Consider the following 23,597-nt stretch of genomic DNA (forward strand, 5'->3'; position numbering starts at 1 on the left):
AAGCATGCACACATTTAAAAAGGATACACCACTTATTATTTCATCTGCAAAATGTCTTCCACAACTAGCTGTATTTGTTTTTATCACTTTACACATTCATTTTGGGATTTCACCCCTGTAAATGTAATTTGCCTTATGGAGAGGAGAGTCTAATTTCATACAAGCTCATTTGTTTATCCTCACCGCTGCTCCTCGATTACCTTTAAACTTTTTCAAAAGCAGGACAGATGAGTTGAGTAAAACCAATTGAGAATCTCTCATTTTATCTGTCCCATTATGGCACCTGTAAGAGCACGGGTAGCACCATTGAGGCCATCTCAATTTTGAAGTAGTCTATTTTAATTTTTTTTGTGTTTGAAGATAGCATACAGCGTATATTGGTGTTTTACCGCCACCTGCAGTGCAGGAGTCCTGAACCAAATCTTGTCATTCATTTATTGTGGCCACAAGATGGCGGTGATACAGCTTAAAGCCATTTACAAACCAGGTAACCCAATTTGAAGAAGAAGCCAATGCTGTGAGCATTGGCTGATCCCTCCCAACCCTTATGAATCCCCATCCAGTTGACTACTTTAAAATGGTGGAAGCCCTTGATAGAGTACCACAATATGAGTCATAATACTCATAAAACATAGAGGTCAAACAGGGAAATGGTTCCAATTTTTTTTTCACCATTTAATTTTTCCTATAGGGGATTTTCGAAACACTTAAAATAAGGGATGTTTTGTTTAGGCTTTTCCCGGTGTGATGTTTTGATAACTGTAAATCTCTCAAGGACAAAGTGGCTTGTATCAATATATTCGCCTGTATTTATCCCACAAAAATGTAATGCTAATGTGGCTATCATAAAGAACTACAAATGTTATGATGATCTGGACTAGACTGACGAATCGAGGCAAAGGTAATAATCTCTGGATTAACTATCTAATGTTAGCTAAATCCAGTAATGAATAAATTGGTAAGATTTCTTTCAATTGACAATTCTGTGAACTGTCTTGTGCAAGTTTTAAGTTGTCATAATACCTGTTAGCAAAGATGTCCGCTAGAGATAATGTGCAGGAGCTTGCAGGGATTTGTAGTTTTGCATGATGTCTCCTTTGATGCTAATTAGCATTTTCGAATCTGAGCATAAATGGAGCAGAATATATTGATAGAAGTTACCCTGTCCGAGAGAGGTTTACACGGTTATCAAAATGTCACACTAGGTAAGCCTACACGAATCACAGCCCTTTAAGTGTTTCTAAAATTCCCTATGGTCAAAATTAATGGTGGAAAAACTTTAGGAACCATTTCCCTGTTTGACTACTAGGTTTTATGGGTACTATGACACCTCCACTGTGAGGCTCTATGGCAGTGTCCATGCAAAAATGGGTTATATCCAACTAGAGATCTCTAACTATCTCTGTGTGTGGCGCTGGTGGTGTGTGTGTCCTCTCTTGCATCACAAGTTTTATTCCTTACCAATCGATTTCCGTGCATTCTCTTAAAAATAGTTGGATGACATTCTGGGTTTTTGTGCATGTGCATAATATTGACACTAATCTTCTTCTTTTGAACATTGTGTGGCCCCTCTGATGCCCAGGGTGGCAGTGAGAGCTGGTTCACTGAGAGCAATGTGGCCATTGCCTCCCTGGCCTTTCACCCTACTGCCCAGCTCCTTCTCATAGCAACAAACAATGAGGTTCACTTCTGGGACTGGAGTAGGAGGGAGCCATTTGCCCTGGTCAAGACTGCCAGTGAGACTGAGAGAGTCAGGTCTGACAAAAGCTCCACCTTGATCTCCCTATCATTTCCACAGTGTTCGATTACTTGACTTGTTGAAACTTTGCTGCAATATCTGAATTTGGAAACCGAGTCGAAGCAAAACGTAGCTAATGACACATGCAAATGCTCTGTTGCAGACTGGTGAGGTTTGACCCACTGGGTCATTACCTGTTGACCGCTATAGTGAATCCCTCTAACCAACAGGTGAGACTGTTTAATACTTTACATTATTTAAGGTCAGTTGCATAATATCAAGAACATTGTGTTCCTGTTGTGTGCTTTTCAGCAGAGTGATGATGACTCGGAGGTCCCCATGGATAGCGTGGAGATGCCACACTTTCGCCATCGATCCTTCCTACAGTCCCAACCGGTCCGCCGTACACCCATTCTCCACAACTTCCTGCACATCCTGTCATCGAGGAACTCTGGCTCACAGTCTGAGGAACAGCATCCTCCTGCACCCGCTGCCAATAGTGCTGCTGACTCCCCTAGTCTTCCCTCTGGACATTATTCTGCCCTGCGGAATCGCTCCCGACCCCCCTACCAGGGTTGTGTGCAACACCTTGGTATGGTTTGCTTCTGCAGTCGGTGCTCTGCCACCCGAGCCCCTTCACCATCTGGAGAGGACCCCTCTGACCCTGAGAGCCTGGAGGCCCAGTCTCATGCCTCCACCTTCTCCTCTGCTCGCACTGAGCCCCGGCAGCCCTCTGAGCCTCGCTCCTCACACCGTCCCTCTGCCTTCAACAGTGTGTACGGCAGTGCTAGAGGACACTCTTTACGCACTCCATCTTCAGGCCCTGGCCAGCGCAGCATCCCAGGCCTTATAACCAACCAGGGCCACCAGCAGCCAGGCCTGGAGTGCTCTGGGCGACTGGCAGGAGCAGACTGGATGGGCAGCATGCTCAACATGCGGCCTGAGCATAGTGGGGGTGTTGGGGTATCTCCACCCAGGACTAGTGCATCCTCTGTCAACCTGCTGTCTGTGCTGAGGCAGCAGGAGGGCTCCTTTCAGTCGCCTGTCTACACCTCTACCACAGAGGGAGGAAGCTTGCCCCCAGCAGTAGTGAGCCCTCACACCAGTGGAAACAGCTCTGTAGATGGACCCAGCACTAGTAGTGGACACCACTCTCTTGGGGAGGGAGGGAGCAACAGCCCCACCTCGATCCGTAACGTGCTGCAGTGCAACTTGAATCGCTACTTCATGGAGTATGATCGCATGCAGGAAATGGAGCAGTCAGGTGGTACTGGTGGAGAGATCAGCCAAGAGCAACAGACACGGGAGATGCTCAATAATAACATAGAGTGTGAGCGGCCTGTCACCCCCCATTATCAGCCCCCCAACAGCAGTGATGGTGGTTCTGGTCCCTCCCGCGGCCATATGAACCGCTGCAGGGTCTGCCACAACCTGTTCACGTTTAACCAAGGTACACAGCGCTGGGAACGCACTGGCCAGACCCCATCACAAGAGGAGGGGAGCACCTCATGGCAGCCCCCAAGCCCCAACCCTGCCTTTCACACAATGAGGCCGACGGTGCTACATGTTCCCCAGTCCTCTGACAGGAGACAGTTATTACAGTCACAGCCCAGTGCTGATGAACCTGGAGGGGACACAGCCTTCACTCACCGGGGATCCTCTAGCTCACAGAGAGAACAGGCGGTGGGGTTGGTATATAACCAGGAGACAGGCCAGTGGGAGAGAGTTTACCGACCGCCTGTCAGTCCAAGTCCAGCGGCGAATGTACCACAAGAGGCCTTAAACCAAGAAATGCCTGACGAAAATCACGATGATGATTACCTGAGAAGGTGAGAGAATCAGGTGTTATCGATTTTTTTTGTGCAATTTGTTAAATGAAAAACATAATTGATGCATAGATTTTTCCAATATGCTGGAAGTAGCATGACTGGCCTGGTGGCTGAACTCTGACTTTGAGGCAGTACCAGATGCAACATTCAACACATCTTATAAGCTTCCAAGTCTGCCCTACCACAAGACGTGCACATCATCCCAAGTCACCCCATGCTTGTCATTAGTCTAATCATACAGGCAGACTTTGCATGTTATGCTTTTGTGCTCATTCAACTGTGCAGCTCATATCAGTATCACAGATTTTTTATTTTTTATTAAAAAAATATATCCCTTAATATGGTAATATTTCCCCCTCCTTTTTAAATGCATTTTTATTTTTTGTTGATAAAATGTGTTTTCCAAACTTGTGTAGTCATCAGGGTAATTTTGGACACGCCTTCTCATTCAAGTCTATTTCTTTATTTGTACTATTTTCTACATTGTAGAATAATCGTGAATACATCAAAACTATGAAATGACACACATGGAATCGTGTAGTAGCCAAAAAAGTGTTAAACAAATAAAAATGTATTTTAGATTCTTCAATGTAGCCACCCTTTGCCTTGATGACAGCTTTGCGCACGCTTGGCATTCTCTCAACCAGCTTCACCTGGAATGCTTTTCCAACAGTCTTCAAGGAGTTCCCACATATACTGAGCACTTGTTGGCTGCTTTTCCTTTACTCTGGGGTCCAACTCATCCCAAACCATCTCAATTTGGTTGAGGTTGGGTGAATGAGGAGGCCAGGTCATCTGATGTAGCACTCATCACTCTCCTTCTTCGTCAAATAACCCTTACACAGCCTGGAGGTGTGTTGGGTCATTATCCTGTTGAAAAACAAATGATAGTCCCACTAAGCGCAAACCAGATGGGTTGGTGTATTGCTGCTGAATGCTGTGGTAGCCATGCTGGTTAAGTGTGCCTTGAATAAAATGTAAAAAAAATACACTGACACTGTCACCAGCAAAGCACCATCACACCACCACCTCCATGCTTCACAGTGGGAACCACACATGCCAAGATCTTCCCTTTACCTTCTCTGCGTCTCATAATGACATGGCGGTTGGAACCAAAAATCTCAAATTTACACTCATCAGACCAAAGGACAGATTTCCACCAGTCGAATGTCCATTGCTTGTGTTTCTTGGCACAAGCGAGTGTCTTCTTATTTTTGGTGTCCTTTAGTAGTGCTTTCCTCAATCATAGCGCTTGATGGTTTTTGCGACTGCACTTGAAGAAACTTTCAAAGTTCTTGACATTTTCCAGATTGACTGACCCTCATGTCTTAAAGTAACAATGGACTGTTGTTTCTCTTTGCTTATTTGAGCTGTTCTTGCCATAATATGGACTTGGTCTTTTACCAAATAGGGCTATTTTTTGCATACCAACCCTACCACCCCCACAACACAATTGATTGGCTCATAGAAGGAAATAAATCCCACAAATTCACTTTTAACAAGGCACACCTGTTAATTGAAACGCATTCCAGGTGACTACCTCATGAAGCTGGTTGAGAGAATGCCAAGAGTGTGCAAAGCTGTTATCAAGGCAAAGGGTGGCTACTTTGAAGAATCTCAAATATAACATGTTTTGATTTGTTCAACACCTTTTTTTTTGGTTACTACATGATTCCATATGTGTTATTTCATAGTTTTGATGTCTTCACTATTATTCTACAATGTAGAAAATAGTAAAAATACATTCATGAGTAGGTGTGTTCAAACTTTTGCCTGGTACTGTGTGTATGAAATTTACTTTTGCAAGATATTTTTTGTGAAGTTATTACACTGAAAGCCATTGTGTTACGTTTTTGCAAGTTGAATACCATTCAAAAAGCCTACAAAAGGCTTTTTTTCAAAACTACAAGGTCGACAATGTGTCGCTTTTTATACAGTGTTTTTTTTTGCGTGGAGCTTTCTTTTGGCTGATTGTGATACTTAACAAGTGGGAAGCTCGGACCTCATCTTTCTAAAAGTTTCCATGTTGGAAATGTCAAAGTTGTGTTGAATGCAGCATTACCCTCAATCTTGTTAATGCTGAGTTCCAAGCAGGGATGCATCGGGTCTCATTTTTAGAGTCTTTGGTGTGACTTGGCCGGGGATCGACTTCCCATCGTTCCAATCAAATGGTGGACACAAGCTAATTTGTAATAGACCTGTAGAAGCAGGATTGTCTCTGTGTTGCTTCAGTTTTCCACTTGGTGGCAGTATGCTACTGACTAAATATTTAGAGATGATTGCCAAGACAACTCTACCTCTCCTGTGGCAACTACCATTGACAACTTTCTAGAATAGGAGTAGTTAGACCTAGGCTATTAGGATTGGTTTGGGAATTAGCATAGGTATTTGCTGTGAACACTTATAAAAGCTATTTAATGAACAAGCCATTGTATTTGTAGTTGCACAAACTATGAGGATATGATGGGCTCTGCAAAACAAACTGAATTCTTCCGCTGCTCTATTGTTCGCAACATAATTCAGTCGGAGACTGGTTTCATCTTCATTGATGGCAATGAAGAGTGTTAAAGACATTGACGCATTTTCGAAATGCCACTTTACCCATGTGTGCTCTGGCCCAACCCATCAGTTTCTGGAACCAATCAGATGGTCTATAATGGATTTCCATTCAACAAATCGTCTGGAAGGTACTCAGATCCAGACTCATTGCGGAGAAGAAACTAACATCCTTGGGCGTGGCGTTTGGCTGGAGCAAGGATTTTGGGTAGCCAGGCAAGAAAGTAATGCCTATTTTAGGAAACAGTGAAATGGAAAAAGTGAAATATTTGATATCTTAATATTTGCATAACATTTAGCTACAGTCATTGAAAACACGGTAATGTTTTTTTTCTCCCCTCTCATTTTCCTTCTCGCTTCAATCCCAATCCATCCCCCGTGCCCTGGAAGGTTGCAATTAGCCTCTGTTTCAAGGGCAGTGTTGTGAACTTTAACAATGTGAAGTTGCCCTTCCTGCTCAACCCCTCATTATCTAGCCTAATGCTGGGGCTTGTTGTGTGGAGAGCTCTCCAGCACCCTGAGGGTGCTGCTCTACTTTGTCTGACACGAGGCCAAAGCATTGGGTTTAATCTGTAGGCCGTCAAGAAGCGTCTGGAAAGCAAATGACCAAACTGAAGTTTGGTTCTCTGTTATGTTCACGTCTCTTTTAGATTCTAGTCTATCTCATCGACTCACAGCTTCAGGTCACCCTAGATGGAATATGTTCAAGGTTTTATGTGACTATATTAATGATATTTGATCTTTAGGCTACTTTGTGTTGTTGAGCCTACATGGGCACAATGGGTTCTTTCTCATGTCCACATTCTGAAGTTAACCTTCTTTGGGCAAGGCATTGATATAGCAGATTAAAAGTGATTTAACAAAATGAACAGGCCTAGGCTTATATTAAGCTGTATTTATTGCAGTAATTGCTTTTTCTGTGAGGTGTTGGCTACTGTATTCTTAGACATTTTCTGACTTGTTTTGAGCCCAAAAGACTAGAGCGGTTGAGGTTATAATCTAACAATTGAAAATGTAGTGCTTTTTTTTGCATACCAAACGTTCCTCAAAACCACTAAAGTATAAAGACCATTGTTATTGTAGTTGCCTCACCATCCTCTGTATAGGAATGGCATTCAAGTCCCGGCTCAGTAAAAGACTGGACTAATTTAATGGGTTGTTACACAGGGCTGTGACATTTCACATCACTATAATTCTTTTTACTTGATGTGCTGCCGATAATGGGCAAATGATGTCCCTTAGGAATTTAATGAGACTTTTTTTAATGACTAAAATGGTGGTTATAAAAGACTATCCTCCAATGAGCAAGCTGGCGAGGATGTAAATAAATGTGAATCTCAAGGAAGGGAATGCTTTGAGTGATTCCAGTAATTTTGGCTATTCTATCCCTCACCGTAATGAGCACGCTGTTTTGTGACTTTGGGGTAAGAATTATGGCAGGAGGGTGGGAACTGCATGTTCTGTCTCATTAACATGTCAACCACACAATCATTTACAGACTTGTTTTAATGTCGACAATGTCGGGCTTGCTCTCCAGCCAATCACTTGAAATAGTCTGCACCGCATATGTGCTATTTTAGAACACGTTTTGAATCCAACAATAAATAAATATATATATATATTTTTTAAACTTTGCATTCTAAATCTGAATAAATGATTGCTACCTTTCCATATTTGGAGTCACTCTTTGTCTTATGGGGCACTAAAATGTCAAATTCAAGATTTGAAATTGTCACGTCGTGTCTCCGTTGCCACTCACATGTCCCTGAGCTTTTCTATAATCACTCTATTTCAAACGTTTCAGCTTTAATGGCCTGAATAACAACCTAAAGCCAATCTTTCTCTATGATACATCCAGTTTTATCCAAACTCAAAACTGAAAAATAAGAACTGGACTGCTGAATGCAAGTGGTGTATTGAAATGTTGGCATTGTTCATGGTCTTTGCAACATCCCTAGTGTGGGAATACTGGGTCTTGATAAAGGTTCATGTTTTATTGCCATTATCAAGCAGAGTTGATCGGGCTGCTCAGCTGTAGTGCATTGACTCCCATTCTAAATCTATCACCCAAATCAGCTGTCCCTGAACACAGGCGGTTGGTTATAAAGAAGAGCTAGGAGACATTCGTATCCATTGAGGAAGCACCTGATATGTAGGCTCTCTATGGTGTGTGTGTTTTTTTAAATTGTGGAGGTATTCATTCTCTTAATTATACCTCTGAAAAGTAATGAGAGAGGAGAGAAACATTGTTTGGTTGCGTCAGTCACAGAAATGGCTCCTTTTTTCCCACTGGAAAGCGGTTTAGACTAGTTGGCGATAATGAATATGGAAAATATTTGAGCTGATTATTAAACAACAGGTGCAACAACTTTGTTTGTGGTGTTTTCATTAGTGGACATGAAGATCTAACCATCCGTTTTGCTCCGTTTCTCTTGCATAGGAGGCTTTTGGAGTCATCTCTTATGTCGCAGTCTCGATATGACATATCTGGCTCCCGGGACCATCCTATTTATCCAGATCCTGCCAGGTGAGTCTTGTGGTCAGTGCTATTGATGTCTTACTTGTAATACGTTATTTATGAGAATACAAAAAAGTTCCAAGCATACTAGATTAGCATGTAGCACACACTACAAGGACCAACAATAATTTGGCACTTCGATAAATGGGGGTGTCAAACATAGTCGATTTGCCCTCAGGTGGTTTGAGTAAAAAGAAATTGAAACTGCAGAAATGATATTGGACCTAAATTTATACAGTCTCTTCATTTTGTCTTCTGTCTAACAATCACTGAACATAAGGGACACCGTCAGGGAGCATTGACAATTCTAAAAACAATAGAGCACCATTTTATGGCAAATATTGATGCAAAGGAAATATGACACATTTTCAGGTCGGGCCTCGGTGTAGTGCTCTAACAGGTGCAGACAAGCCAGCAAACAAATGGAAAATGGTCCCACTATCAACATCATTTCACTTGCCTCGTAGAGAACCAGGTTTCCCTAATCCTGAAGTCTGGCCTAAATGATCTTAAAAGGGGTGGAGACTTGGTCTAAATCTGATGCCTCACAACACGTCAAACCAATCCAAGACCTTGCTTGGGTGGCGCTTAAGACGCAGCACTCCCTCAACAGTCATGTGGGGAGGGTTCTTGGAATGTAACGTCCAATAAAAATGTAGCTACTGGAAGCCAGCGGACCATTCCGTTTCAGCTACTACAAAATTCTTCAGATCTTCAAAGGAGGCGTGACGACAACAACATTTTGGGAGGACTAACATTTAACTAACCTGTGCACACTTGTCTCTGTGTGGTTCTCAGGCAACAGTATGTCATAGCATTGACATTATATACTGTAAGACAAACTAGACAGTTTAGCTTCAAGCATATGATGCTTACATGAAGTATTTGTCAAAGGTAATTTCCCTTTAACATCTGCCAGAAGGCCAACCGTGTAGCAAATATGAACTTATTCTAATGCATGCTGTTCTTTTGAAATGTATTATCACTGCTATAAATGGAATTGTTACTGGTCGTCGTTAAATATAAATGGAACTAGGACATGGTCTTTTCATGGTAATACATTTTTATTCATTGCATCCCTACACAAGTTGTGATGTTTCTTAGACCTTTGAGCAAAGTGGGGACGTTATCAACATCTATCTGTGTCCCACCGATACTGCCTTGCTGAAGAGTGATTCATTACACCGGGTCTCCTATGAGCCTGGAGGTTCTGAATTTAGTGTCTGGGATTGAATGCCAGCTGACCTCCAAGGTGGTGCCTTGTGGGGTGGATAGTAGGGCCTAGTCCTCTCAGTAAAACCACATTCATCTAGGGACAGCGCTGCTCTGCTTAGGAACCAAGGTGCTTTATAGAAAATCAATGTGTGACCCAGAGCGGGGACATAATGATCAGTACAGCCAATTTTTGTAGAGAGTGGACACTTGACAATTGACTACTCACTCTCTGTCGTCATTTGCTTTGACCTTTGATCTTAAACGCCTTTCTAGTGGCGAGGATAGCGCCGACACTTCCCTCTCACCTCGTTATTCTCTCTCACATGTATTTATTTCAACTTTATTTAGTCAGGGTGGAGTTCCATTAAGACCAACGTGTCTTTTACAAGGGAGCCATGCATGACTAACGCTTACATAATCAAGTCAGCATAGGCGCATAGAAAGTACAGAACCTTCAAAAACACAATCATAAAAAAACAACCACATTCCTCGGTTAAGAGGTCTTCAATCAGAATTTTCCAAAAGGCATATTCAGACTGAATATAAGGATCCGTTAAAGGTTTTCTATTTTGAAAATCCAAATCTAGTTCCTCTTCCATTTGAATATCCTCAAACATTCAAGAGTAAGAAGTAGGCTAGGCCTATCTGCAAGAGTAACCGTTACAAATAGTTCCCACATGAAAACATTTCCCATGTGTTCTGGCCATGAACATTTTCTTACATGCTGTCAACCACTCAATACAATGCATTGAGACCGCTGAAGTATCTGAGGTGAAAATGGGTCCTTTTTATGGCCAGTTCCTAGAAAACCTTTTCTAGGGAATTACACAAATCATTTCCATTGAACATTGTGAGAAAGCTAGTGGGGCTTTGTAGTAGGTGCCTTGTCATTTGTAATTTGCCAGTATGGCTTGCATCCAGGACAGTACTACATTAAGAGTAGGTAGTGTCCAAACTCAGATATTCTCTGCTGGTAACCTGTTTCAGTGCTTGACAGTGTCTTTGATAGTGTTTCCTCGTGGGCAGACCCAAATATTCATGGCCACTGCTGTTCACCTCCTGGAGTATTGGGAACTCCATAAAAAATAACACTATGTACCCTGTTACCTTCTCCTCCCATTGCATTCTGAACTCCAGAGTAGAGATTTATGATTTTAGTTTCTAAGATATCAAAAGATGCTGCCCTGTAATGGAACCTGCCTCCTTTATTTTGGCCATTTTGAACATGTTTGTCCCCTGTCACATCAAATTCATAACGCTTCAGTGGAATTGATGCCAGATCTGACAAACTCATTTGTAGAGTCAATTTAGTATCACTTTTAATACTTGCCAGGTGTTGATTTATTTCCCTGTCCTCGTTTTCATTTCCAATCCAGTATTTTGAATTGTAATCCAATTACTGACCCTCTGGGTGTCATGCAATAACTTTGATTAATGTTACTCAGGTTTTTCCACCTATTCAAATAATTATCCAGGCAGATAAACTCATTTGTGACATGAATCAGAGATTGCATAGCAGGCTACACTATAACTTGAAGAAAAATAATCTTAATACCGAAGTATTGCATGCTCCTTGAGCCCTGGTAATACAGTACAATCATTGGGAAAGCTAGACTGAGGTCTGCACACAACTTGACTAGTGATAATTGCATGGATGGGTATTGGTTTTGAAAAACCCTAATCTTCTGCGAGTTAAGTCATCTATTTATATTTGTGGAGTGTCAACATTGACTGTCCCAGACCACCTTGTCTGCTGTCGGCAGCAAAAACTAACATATTTACTTTACTGATTTAGCGATATCTCTTCATTCACCTCTTCTGACTCTTGAACTATGTTTACTCAAACCAACATTTTGGATTAAATCTAAATACTGTAGTCTGTGGCCCTAGCCCATAACTTTCCAGTTTAGGCTATTATTTATTTAACAGCATCAATTTTCCTTGATTTGGGTACTCTGACTAGGCTGTACCATACAAGCTTTTCAGATTCCCAAACAATTTCTACACAATGTTCCCAGCTTAGCGAAGCCCGATGAAGACAATTGATAGGTTAGCATTTACACTTTACAAAAATGTCTACTACATTTTTACTGAGTCTTTCAATCAGTCAATTGAAGTAAATTCATTAGGCCCTAATCTATGGATTACACATGACTGTGATATATATGCATCTGTTGGTCACAGATACATTTTAAAAGAAAAAAAGGGGGAGTTGATCAGAAAACCATTCAGTATCTGGTGTAACTTCACGCAGCGCGACATCTCCTTCGCATTAAGTTGTTGATTGTGGAATGTTGTCCCACTCCTCTTCAATGGCTGTGCGAAGTTGCTGGATATTGTCGGGAACTGGAACACGCTGTTGCACGCGTCAGTGCAGAGCACCCCTAACAGGCCATGGAAGAACTGGGACATTTTCAGCTTCCAGGAATTTTGCAGAGATCCTTGTGACATGGGATCGTGCATTATCATGTTGAAACATGAGGTGATGGCGGCCAGTTGAGAACAAGTTCTCATTTACAACTGTGACCTGGCCAAGATAAAGCAAAGCAGTGCGACAAAAACAACAACACCGAGTTACACATAAACAAATGTACAGTCAAGAACACAAAAGAAACAGAAAAATCAATGTACAATGTGTGCAAATGTAAGGAGGTAGGCAAGAAATAGGCCCTAGAGGTGAAAATAATTACATTTTAGCATTAATACTGGAGTAATAGATGTGCAAGTAGAGCTACTGGGGTGCAAGAGGGTAAGTAATAATATGGGGATGAGGTAGTCGGGAGTGCTATTTACAGATTGGCTGTATACAGGTACAGTGATCGGTAAGCTGCTCTGACAGCTGATACTTAAAGTTAGTGAGGGAGCTATGAGTCTCCAGCTTCAGAGATTTTTGCAATTTGTTCCAGTCATTGGCAGCAGTGAACTGGAAGGAAAGGCGGCCAAAGTAGAGTAGGTGTTGGCTTTGGGGAAGACCAGTGCGATATACCTGCTGGAACGTGTGCTACGGGTGGGTGTTGCTATTGTGACCAGTAAGCTGAGATAAGGTGGGGCTTTATCTAGCAAAGACTTATAGATGACCTTGAGCCAGTGGGTTTGGCGACGGATATGTAGCGATGGCCAGCCAACAAGCGCATACAGGTCGCAGTGGTGGGTAGTATATTTATTTAATTTTTTATTTCACCTTTATTTAACCAGGTAGGCTAGTTGAGAACAAGTTCTCATTTACAACTGCGACCTGGCCAAGATAAAGCATAGCAGTGTGAACAGACAACAACAGAGTTCCACATGGAGTAAACTATAAACAAGTCAATAACACAGTAGAAAAAAAAGAGAGTCTATATACATTGTGTGCAAAAGGTGTGAGGAGGTAGGCAAATAATTACAATTTAGCAGATTAACACTGGAGTGATAAATGATCAGATGAACATGTGCAAGTAGAGATACTGGTGTGCAAAAGAGCAGAAAAGTAAATAAATAAAAACAGTATGGGGATGAGGTAGGTAAATTGGGTGGGCTATTTACTGATGGTCTATGTACAGCTGCAGCGATCGGTTAGCTGCTCAGATAGCAGATGTTTAAAGTTGATGAGGGAAATAAAAGTCTCCAATTTCAGCGATTTTTGCAATTCGTTCCAGTCACAGGCAGCAGAGAACTGGAAGGAAAGGCGGCCAAATGAGGTATATGGAGCTTTGGTGATAAAACGGATGGCACTGTGATAGACTACATCCAGTTTTCTGAGTAGAGGGTTGGAGTCTATTTTGTAAATGACATCACCAAAGTCAAGGATCGGTAGGATAGTCAGTTTTACGAGGGTATGTTTGGCAGCATGAGTGAAGGAGGCTTTGTTGCGAAATAGGAAGCCGATTCTAGATTTAGTTTTGGATTGGAGATGCTTAATGTGAGTCTGGAAGGAGAGTTTACAGTCTAACCAGACACCTAGGTATTTGTAGTTGTCCACATATTCTAAGTCTGAACCGTCCAGAGTAGTGATGCTAGTCGGGTGGGCGGGTGCAGGCAGCAATCGGTTGAAGAGCATGCACTTAGTTTTACTAGCATTTAAAAGCAATTTAGAGGCCACAGAAGGGGTGTTGCATGGCTTTGACGCTCGTTTGGAGGTTTGTTAGCACAGTGTCCAAAGAAGGGCCAGATGTATACAGAATGGTGTCGTCTGCGTAGAGGTGGATCAGAGAATCACCAGCAGCAAGAGCGACATTATTGAGATATATATTTACAGAGAAACGAGTCGACCCGAGAATTGAACCCTGTGGCACCCCTGTAGAGACTGTCAGAGGTGCGGAGAACAGGCCCATCGATCTGACACACTGAACTCTGAGAAGTATCTGGTGAACCAGGCGAGGCAGTCATTTGAGAAGCCAAGACTATTGAGTCTGCCGATAAGATTGCTATGATTGAGTTGAAAGCCTTGATCAGGTTGATGAGACGGCTGCACAGTACTGTCTTTTATCGATGGTGGTTATGATATCGTTTAGGACCTTGAGCGTGGCTGAGGTGCACCCATGACCAGCTCGGAAACCAGATTGCATAGTGGAGAAGGTACGGTGGGATTCAAAATGGTCGGTGATCTGTTTATTAACTTGGCTTTCGAAGATTTTAGAAAGGCAGGTCAGGATGGATATAGGTCTATAACAGTTTGGGTCTAGAGTGTCTCCCTCTTTGAAGAGGGGGATGACCGCGGCAGCTTTCCAATCTTTGGGGATCTCAGACGATAAAAAAAAGAGGTTGAATAGGCTAGTAATAGGAGTTGCAACCATTTCAGCGGATAATTTTGGAAAGAGAGGGTCCAGATTGTCTATCCCAGTTGATTTGTAGGGATCCAGATTTAGCAGTTCTTTCAGAACATCAGCTGTCTGGATATGGGGGAAGGGGGGGTGGGGGTGAATTGGGCAAGTTGCTGCTGGGGGTGCAGAGCTGTTGTCCAGGGCAGGGGTAGCCAGGTGGAAAGCATGGCCAGCTGTGGAAAAATGCTTATTGAAATGATTGATTATCGTAGATTTATCGGTGGTGAGAGTGTTTCCTATACTCAGTGCAGTGGGCAGTTGGGAGGAGGTGCTCTTATTCTCCGCTTTAGTGTCCCAAACTTTTTGGAATTAGTGCTACAGGAAACAAATTTCTGTTTGAAAAAGCTAGCCTTTGCTTTCCTAACTGACTGAGTTTATTGGTTCCTGACTTCCCTGAAAAGTTGCATATCGTGGAGGCTATGCGATGCTAATGCAAACTGAGATGAGATGCTTTTGTGCTGTTCAAGTCTGGGGTGAACCAAGGGCTATATCTGTTCTTAGTTTTACATTTTTTGCAATGGGGCGTGCTTATTTAAGATGGAGAAGAAAGCACTTCTGAAGAGCAACCAGGCATTCTCTACTGATGGGATGAGGTCAACAACCTTCCAGCATACCCAGGCCAGGTCAATTAGAAAGGCTTGCTCGGTGGTCGTTTGACCGCGGACACATTACGGACGCAGGCAATGAGGCAGTGATCGCTGAGATCCTGGTTGAAGACAGCAGAGGTGTATTTAGAGGGCAAGTTGGTCAGGATGATATCTAAGAGGGTGCCCATAGTTACAGATTTAGGGTTGTACCTGGTAGGTTCCTTGATCATTTGTGTGAGATTGAGGGCATCTAGTTTAGATTGTAGGACGGCCGGGGTGTTAAGCATGTCCCAGTTTAGGTCACCTAACAGTACGAACTCTGGAGATAGATGGGGGGTAATTCATTCACATATTGTGTCCAGGGCTGAGGGGGGTCTATAACAAGAGGCAACGGTGAGAGACTTACAGTGGGGCAAAAAAGTATTTAGTTAGCCACCAATTGTGCAAGTTCTCCCACTTAAAAAGATGAGAGGCCTGTCATTTTCATCATAGGTACACTTCAACTATGACAGACAAAATTAGAAAAAAAAATCCACAACCTCAAACAGTCACATTCCAAACTCCACTATGGCCAAGACCAAAGAGCTGTCAAAGGACACCAGAAACAAAATTGTAGACCTAAACCAGGCTGGGAAGACTGAATCTGCAATAGTTAAGCAGCTTGGTTTGAAGAAATCAACTGTGGGAGCAATTATTAGGAAATGGAAGACATACAAGACCAATCTCCCTCGATCTGGGGCTCCATGCAAGATCTCACCCCGTGGGGTCAAAATGATCACGAGAACGATGAGCGAAAATCCCAGAACCACACGGGGAGACCTAGTGAATGACCTGCAGTGAGCTGGAACCAACGTAACAAAGCCTACCATCAGTAACACACTACGCCGCCAGCGATTCAAATCCTGCAGTGCCAGACATGTCCCCCTGCTTAAGCCAGTACATGTCCAGGCCTGTCTGAAGTTTGCTTGAGAGCATTTGGATGATCCAGAAGAAGATTGGGAGAATGTCATATGGTCAGATGAAACCAAAATAGAACTCTTTGGTAAAAACTCAACTCGTCGTGTTTGGAGGACATAGAATGCTGAGTTGCATCCAAAGAACACCATACCTACTGTGAAGCGTGGGGGTGGAAACATCATGCTTTGGGGCTGTTTTTCTGCAAAGGGACCAGGACGACTGATCCGTGTAAAGGAAAGAATGAATGGGGCCATGTATCGTGAGATTTTGAGTGAAAACCTCCTTCCATCAGCAAGGGCATTGAAAATGAAACGTGGCTGGGTCTTTCAGCATGACAATGACCCCAAACACACTGCTGTTGCTGGGCAACGAAGGAGTGGCTTCGTAAGAAGCATTTCAAGGTCCTGGAGTGGCCTAGCCAGTCTCCAGATCTCAACCCCATAGAAATGTTTTGAAGGGAGTTGAAAGTCTGTGTTGCCCAGCAACAGCCCCTAAACATCACTGCTCTAGAGGAGATCTGCATGGAGGAATGGGCCAAAATACCAGCAACAGTGTGTGAAAACCTTGTGAAGACTTACAGAAAACGTTCGACCTCTGTCATTGCCAACAAAGGGTATATAACAAAGTATTGAGAAAAACTTTTGTTATTGACCAAATACTTATTTTCCACCATAATTTGCAAATAAATTCATTAAAAATCCTACAATGTGATTTTCTGGAATTTATTTTCTAATTTTGTCTGTCATAGTTGAAGTGTACCTATGATGAAAATTACAGGCCTCTCTCATCTTTTTAAGTGGGAGAACTTGCACAATTGGTGGCTGACTAAATACTTTTTTGCCTCACTATTTCTGGAAAGGTGGATTTTTGAAAGTAGAAGCTCGAATTGTTTGGGCACAGACCTGGATAGTATGACAGAACACTGCAGGCCATCTCTGCAGTAGATTGCAACTCCTCCCCTTTTGGCAGTTCTATCTTGTTGGAAAATGTTATAGTTGGGGATGGAAAATTCTGGATTTTTGGTGGCCTTCCTAAGCCAGGATTCAGATACGGCTAGAACATCCGGGTTGGCTGAGAGTGATAAAGCAGTGACTAAAACAAACTTAGGGAGGAGGCTTCTAATGATAACATGCATGAAACCAAGGCTTTTATGGTTACAGAAGTCATCAAATGAGAGTGCCTTGGGAATGGGAGTGATGCTGGGGGCTGCAGGGCGTGGGTTAACTTCTACATCACCAGAGGAAGACCTAAAATAACTGGTCGTCTATTGTGTTTGGAACATAGTGTAAAAGGAGCAGGTTTCTGGATGCGTAAGAATAAATTTATGGCATAATGTACAGACACGGGTATGGTAGGATGTGAGTACAGTGGAGGTAAGCCTAGGCATTGAGTGACGATGAGAGAGGTTTTGTCTCCAGATGCACCATTTAAGCCACTGGGCCTCAGGATCTCATCATGGTATCTTTGTGCATTGAAATTGCCATCTATTTAAAATGCAAGGATGTTTGTTGTCTGTAGATTGTGCTTGGCCATACCGTAACCCCACCGCCACTATGGGGCACTCTGTTCCCAGCGTTGACATCGGTAAACCGCTCATCCGCACAACACCATACACTCTGCCTGCCATCTGCCTGGTACAGTTGAAACCAGGATTCACCCGTGAAGAGCACACACCAGCGTGCCACTGGCCATCAAAGGTGAACATTTGCCCACTGAAGTCGGTTATGACGCCAAACTGCAGTCAGGTCAAGACCCTGGTGAGGACGACGAGCACGCAGATGAGCTTCCCTGAGATTGTTTCTAAGAGTTTGTGCAGACATTCTTCGGTTGTGCAAACCCACACTTTCATCAGCTGTCCGGGTAACGATCCCACAGGTGAAGAAGCCTGATGTGGATGTCCTGGGCTGGCATGGTTACCAGTGGTGGAAAATTTCCCATTTGTCATACTTGAGTAAAAGTAAAAATGCCTTAATATAAAATGACTTGAATTAAAGTCACCCAGTAAAATACTACTTGAGTAAAAGTCAAAGTTTTTGCTTTTAAATATACTTAAGTATCAAAAGTAATATTGTTAATAATAAAAAAATCTTAATAAGTAAACCAGCAAATAATTTTCTTTAAAAAAAATGTACAGTTAGTTAGGGTCATGGTCCAACACTAACATATAATTTACAGACGAAGCATGTGCTTATTGAGTCCGCCAGATCAGAGGCAGTAGGGATGACAAGGGTGGTTCTCTTGAGAAGTGTGTGAATTAGACCATTTTCCTGTCCTCTTAACATTCAAAATGTGTACAAGTACAGGGAAAATATATGGAATAAAAAGTTCTTAAAGAAAATTAGGAATGTAGTGAAGTAAAAGTATTCAAAAATGTAAATAGTGAAGTACAGATACTACTTAAGTAAAAATGCTTAAGTACTTTACACCACTGTTGGTTGTGAGGCTGGTTGGACGTACTGCTAAATTCCTAAAATAACGTTAGAGGCGGTTTATTGAACCACACTGTAATTATGGCCATCAGAGTTGAAGCATGGAAGACGGGGACGTTTACTTCGTTTTTTTTTTTTTAAAGAAGCCTGCTCCATTTTTACCATATGTGGGCTCTAACTATACATGGTCTTGGGTTTGTTGAGGTTTTTCTGGTATTAGCACTGCTTTCTGCCTGCTTTGCTTGTTTTTATTTGTCAGTTCAAAAAAATACATATCTACACAATACATACAAAAAGAATGTGACTGGGATAGCACAAAGTCAGACTTATTTCCATTGTGGTCTATTGCTCCTGAGTTATCTGATCACCATTGATTTTAGTTGTGTGTCCTTGCTGTGTTCACAGGTTGTCCCCTGCGGCATATTATGCCCAGCGGATGATTCAGTACTTATCTCGGCGTGACAGCATTCGCCAACGATCACTGCGCTACCAGAGCCGACTGCGGCCTCTCTCATCCACCTCGGATAGCCCAGGAAGCAACCCCTCCCCCTCCGTTGAGAACAACGAGGTGGACTTTGAGGAGTTTGAGTGAGTCGTCATCTACCTACAACATCCAATGCCTTTTGTATCCCGTGACTATTGTTTATGAAGACATTTACAGGACACATTATGATAAAACATCCTACAGTTGTTGAGAGCTTTGGGATTTATTCATGGAACAATTTGCATGAAACCATAACATAGCAGAATGCTGTGATTTCTCTGTCAGTGGATTTGGCTGTGAAGTTAGTGCCACCATTGCCAATGGTTGAGAGAAATTAATTCCCTGCATTATGCCTCCACACACCCTCGGTATGATCTGGAGTGCATAATGACTGACAAAGCAAACAGCTGAAAAACACTCCTACCACAATAACTTGCGTATCGAATGCCTAATGTGTGACACTCGAAGGTTGAATTTGTGATGTATTTTTCAAATTGATTCGTTTTTTTTTTCTTTCCCCCTTCAATATGTAAATGTTAAATGCCTCTGGCCTGACTATGAATGCAGGTGCAGGGGGATGGTGTTGCTTGAGGTCATCAGTCTTCTCAGGCCTCTGCAGATTTTGCGCTGTAGCATCTTTGGCCAAATGAGGTCAAAGGAATTCCCCTGGCGCTATTTCCTCTCCAGCATTTGACGACAAACTATTTTATAATGATAAGAACTGTTTGTCAAAATGAACGACTAAGTTATTCGTTGCTCTATCAACTATTTTAGAATGCCTTTTATTGTCCTTTGGGTTGGATTCAGTTACGTCAAACCAGCAAGGACATTTTCCTCGAGCATGTAAACGGTCCAATCACCATTTTGCTAGTTATAACTGGGTCATTGCATTGTGTGGCGTCAGCTCCACATCAGTGCGAGACGGTGTCTATTTTCTTCCGACAAGATTAGACATGTGCTGCCACCCTCTCGTTCATTATTGAACCTGGTGGGATTTAGGGAATTCTAACAAGACGACTTGCCCTTATCTCCAATTCCAGATTTACGCTTCTGCTTACTAATTGTTTTAGATGATTGGCGTGGATCAGAACTTTGCTGCCATAGTGAGTGTAATTAACAGTATGGGGGATGGCTCTATGCATCACAGACACAACGCTGTTGTTAGTTGAAGAGAGGGAGGTCTCAGATTTCTGGGGGTATGACGTTTCTCAACTTTCAATAATGAGTGATTGGCACCGTTTTAAAAAACACATTTTGTGGTACTGTATGTCTTTGAGATGTGGAGCCTTGTGCACGTTGGCCGTTTTGCGTTCTGTGCTAGTACCACTGGAAAGTTTTTAGGGCATTCAATTTACAGTTAGGTTGATCAATTGCACAGCTAACTATGAGCAATATTTACAGTTAGCGATCTAGCTAATGCGTTTTGATTTCCACTTCCTCAGGTGGTGAATTAGCCCTAAGTGAATTAGCCTATTAGCTAGTACACACAATCATGTAGGCAAATGGATCTCAAAACATTTGGGGAAGTCTGGAGCCCTATTGTGAAACTAAAATATAGCAACAATAGCCTAATTGTCAGCTCAAATTTGAATAACGAACTGGTTTGCACATAATTACTTGAATCATGCCTTCCTGCTTGGACATGTTTGAAAAAAACGTAGTTCTTTAATCACACCATCTCAACAGTCTATTTTCCTCAATAAAGCACCGCAAATGACTTAGATTTAAGATTTATGATTATTTTCTATTGCATTACACAAAGTGTTGGTGCGACCAAATCATTGGGCTGGTGCCACCAACTGAAAAGGTTAGTGGGACCAACACTTTGTCTGAGCTGTGTTATTCTGGAGCAGGATGCTACGCGTGATGAAATAATAAAAATAAAAAAAAGACCAATTCATTCTTAACACAATACACACTTGATAGGTGTTTTTGTTTGATTTTCACAAAATCATATATTTTAACGTGCAGAATAACTGAGAACAGATTTTCACTTTTTCTTTAAACTGGTCATGATGTGCCAGTTGCACAGTGAAAAGACATGCCCTTATAGCCAGCAAAACCCTTTGGCGCTTTTGGAATGATGTAAGAATTCACTCATTGTAATGGAACCAGCAAACAGTGAAAGTAAACCTAGATTACAGTCCTGTGAAAACATATACAGCAGCAGACTCCGACTATAGATGAATCGGGATTATGCTCCCCTTGAACTGCAGAGTGACAGTATTTGGTATTTTAAAGGGGTGTACTGAAGAAATAATTTTAGAGCTGTGGCCTAATTCTCTTCCAAACGCTCACCTTGTTTTGTAACATGCTAATCAGAGAGAGAGAGAGAGAGAGAGAGAGAGAGAGAGAGAGAGAGAGAGAGAGAGAGAGAGAGAGAGAGAGAGAGAGAGAGAGAGAGAGAGAGAGAGAGAGAGAGAGAGAGAGAGAGAGAGAGAGAGAGAGAGAGAGAGAGAGAGAGAGAGAGAGAGAGAGAGAGAGAGAGAGAGAGAGAGAGAGAGAGAGAGAGAGAGAGAGAGAGAGAGAGAGAGAGAGAGAGAGAGAGAGAGAGAGAGAGAGAGAGAGAGAGAGAGAGAGAGAGAGAGAGAGAGAGAGAGAGAGAGAGAGAGAGAGAGAGAGAGAGAGAGAGAACATCAGTTTAATAATGACACCACAGATGATGCTGTTGCCACTTTCCACAGAAAGCAGCTGACACTTGACCACATATTAGCTCTCCTTCTCATCTCCTTTCCCAAATGAATTGTGCCTTAATCTAAATGAGTTAGTTTTCTACACTTGCGAAGAATGAGGCTGGACATTTCTTCAACTTACTTATGGGTGCGTCTTGTCCCCATTTAGTTTTTTAGTCTGTTTGCAAGTTTGAAGTCTTCCTAGACAAATAAATAAACTGGTTCCTTATTTGCTGGACATTTATAACATGGCTAGCAAAATAGTTTTACTTTCGACTTGAGCTTCATACATGGGATGAAGTTATACGGCCAGTCGGCCACAGAGTATCATTGCAGTCGAAGCAAACAACATTTTGCCGGTATTAAAATGCAGTTCTGGATGACTGATTTGAGATGGGGCATCTTCAAAGCCAGAATATGACCTCACCGATTTGGTTTATGAATTATTACGCCAACCTGACTGCCCGACTTAGAAATTAATTGCGGAGGGTATAAGAGTGTTGGCATATTTCATATCAGTTATTGAAATGTATATTTATGAAAGCATCTCTCTTTCCGCCTGCTTTCCGATTTAGAATACTTTCAGAGGCTCCACGTTCGTCCGATTTCCTCTCTCTCACATCCTTCACATTGTCACAGTTTTCAGGAAGTGTAAAGCAAATTCTGAATATGAAACGTCCAGTGGATCAGAAATAGGCCGTGTCCTCTCAGCTGATAACTCTCTGATGGAAATATGATGCATATTTAGTTCCTCCTGGGGTCAGTGAATAAATTACAGGAACCACAGTCTTCCTTTGCAAGTTTAGATATTTACATTTTTAGCAGATGCTCTTACCCAGAGCGACTAACAGGAGCAATTAGGGTTAAGTGCCTTGTTCAAGGGCACATCGACAGATTTTTCACCTAGTCTGCACAGGGATCCGAACAAGCTACCTTTCGGTTACTGGCCCAACGCTCTTCACCGCTAGATTACATACCGTCCTGATTCTATACAGTGTCTCCTCAGGCTTTGTTTTTCCTCCTTCTTGAATGTGTCCGGACTAGAGTGTTACGATGTTGTAAAAAGGGGCCTACTTACGAGCAGTAAATAGAGAAACATTGGAGCCATAAATAACCATCTTTACCATAAATGACCACCTTTATGCATTGCAGTATTTCAAACTTTTGTAAATATTCTCTGAAGTTTCTGTTTGGCTGCTTGGTTTTTGAGGCTGCTGGATAATCACAAGCAGTACTGCAACTTTCTCCCCTTTGTCTGGGTCTCAAGCCACTAATAAGTTAGGCTAACATCAAACTTTTAAGTGAGCCTGCACTATATAGTGAGCCCAGCTACGGTCTCTCAGTTAAGCTGAGGCTTTTAATTTGAAGTACTCCTTGTATATGTTTGTCTGTTATCTCCCTCTCTCTCTCTCTTCACAGGGATAACGGGGATCGTGCCAGACACAGAGCTCCACGCAACGCTCGTATGTCTGCCCCCTCGCTTGGCAGATTTGTTCCCCGGTGGGTGGCCCTGATATGATTAATTGATTGATTCTATTAGGAAAAAGATGCACGGAGTACAACCCAAGGGATAACACATTAAAGCGATTCCACTGGTTTCCCTGATGGAATAACACACAATGCAGAGAAAACAAACAAAAACAGCCATCCCTACAATAAAAAAACAGCTTCACACAGCATATAATAAATACTGTAAATACTTAACTAAAAAAAGAAAGATACGGGAAAACAAGAAATAGTCAATCTATTCAAACTCATCAGTTGTCCTCCTGGTACTCTGAATACATGACACTTATTGGCTCTTCATATTCCA

The 23,597-nt window shown here is 42.3% G+C and overlaps 1 protein-coding gene across 4 annotated transcripts in view; it reads left to right on the forward strand.

Annotated features, from left to right (window-relative positions):
• LOC110526195 (activating molecule in BECN1-regulated autophagy protein 1) overlaps positions 1–23,597 on the forward strand; it is a 107,343-nt gene that overhangs the window by 8,283 nt on the left and 75,463 nt on the right. For 3 of the 4 annotated variants that reach the window (XM_036980546.1, XM_036980547.1, XM_021606946.2), the window contains exons 5-10: positions 1,583–1,755; positions 1,902–1,968; positions 2,051–3,567; positions 8,564–8,650; positions 19,034–19,216; positions 23,204–23,284. In XM_036980546.1, the coding sequence (XP_036836441.1) occupies positions 1,583–1,755; positions 1,902–1,968; positions 2,051–3,567; positions 8,564–8,650; positions 19,034–19,216; positions 23,204–23,284 (2,108 nt within the window). The remainder of the gene's footprint in view (positions 1–1,582; positions 1,756–1,901; positions 1,969–2,050; positions 3,568–8,563; positions 8,651–19,033; positions 19,217–23,203; positions 23,285–23,597) is intronic. The other variant, XM_021606948.2, reaches the window with a different exon arrangement.

This window comes from Oncorhynchus mykiss, chromosome 6, assembly GCF_013265735.2.
Source record: "Oncorhynchus mykiss isolate Arlee chromosome 6, USDA_OmykA_1.1, whole genome shotgun sequence".
NCBI classification, from domain to species: domain Eukaryota; kingdom Metazoa; phylum Chordata; class Actinopteri; order Salmoniformes; family Salmonidae; genus Oncorhynchus; species Oncorhynchus mykiss.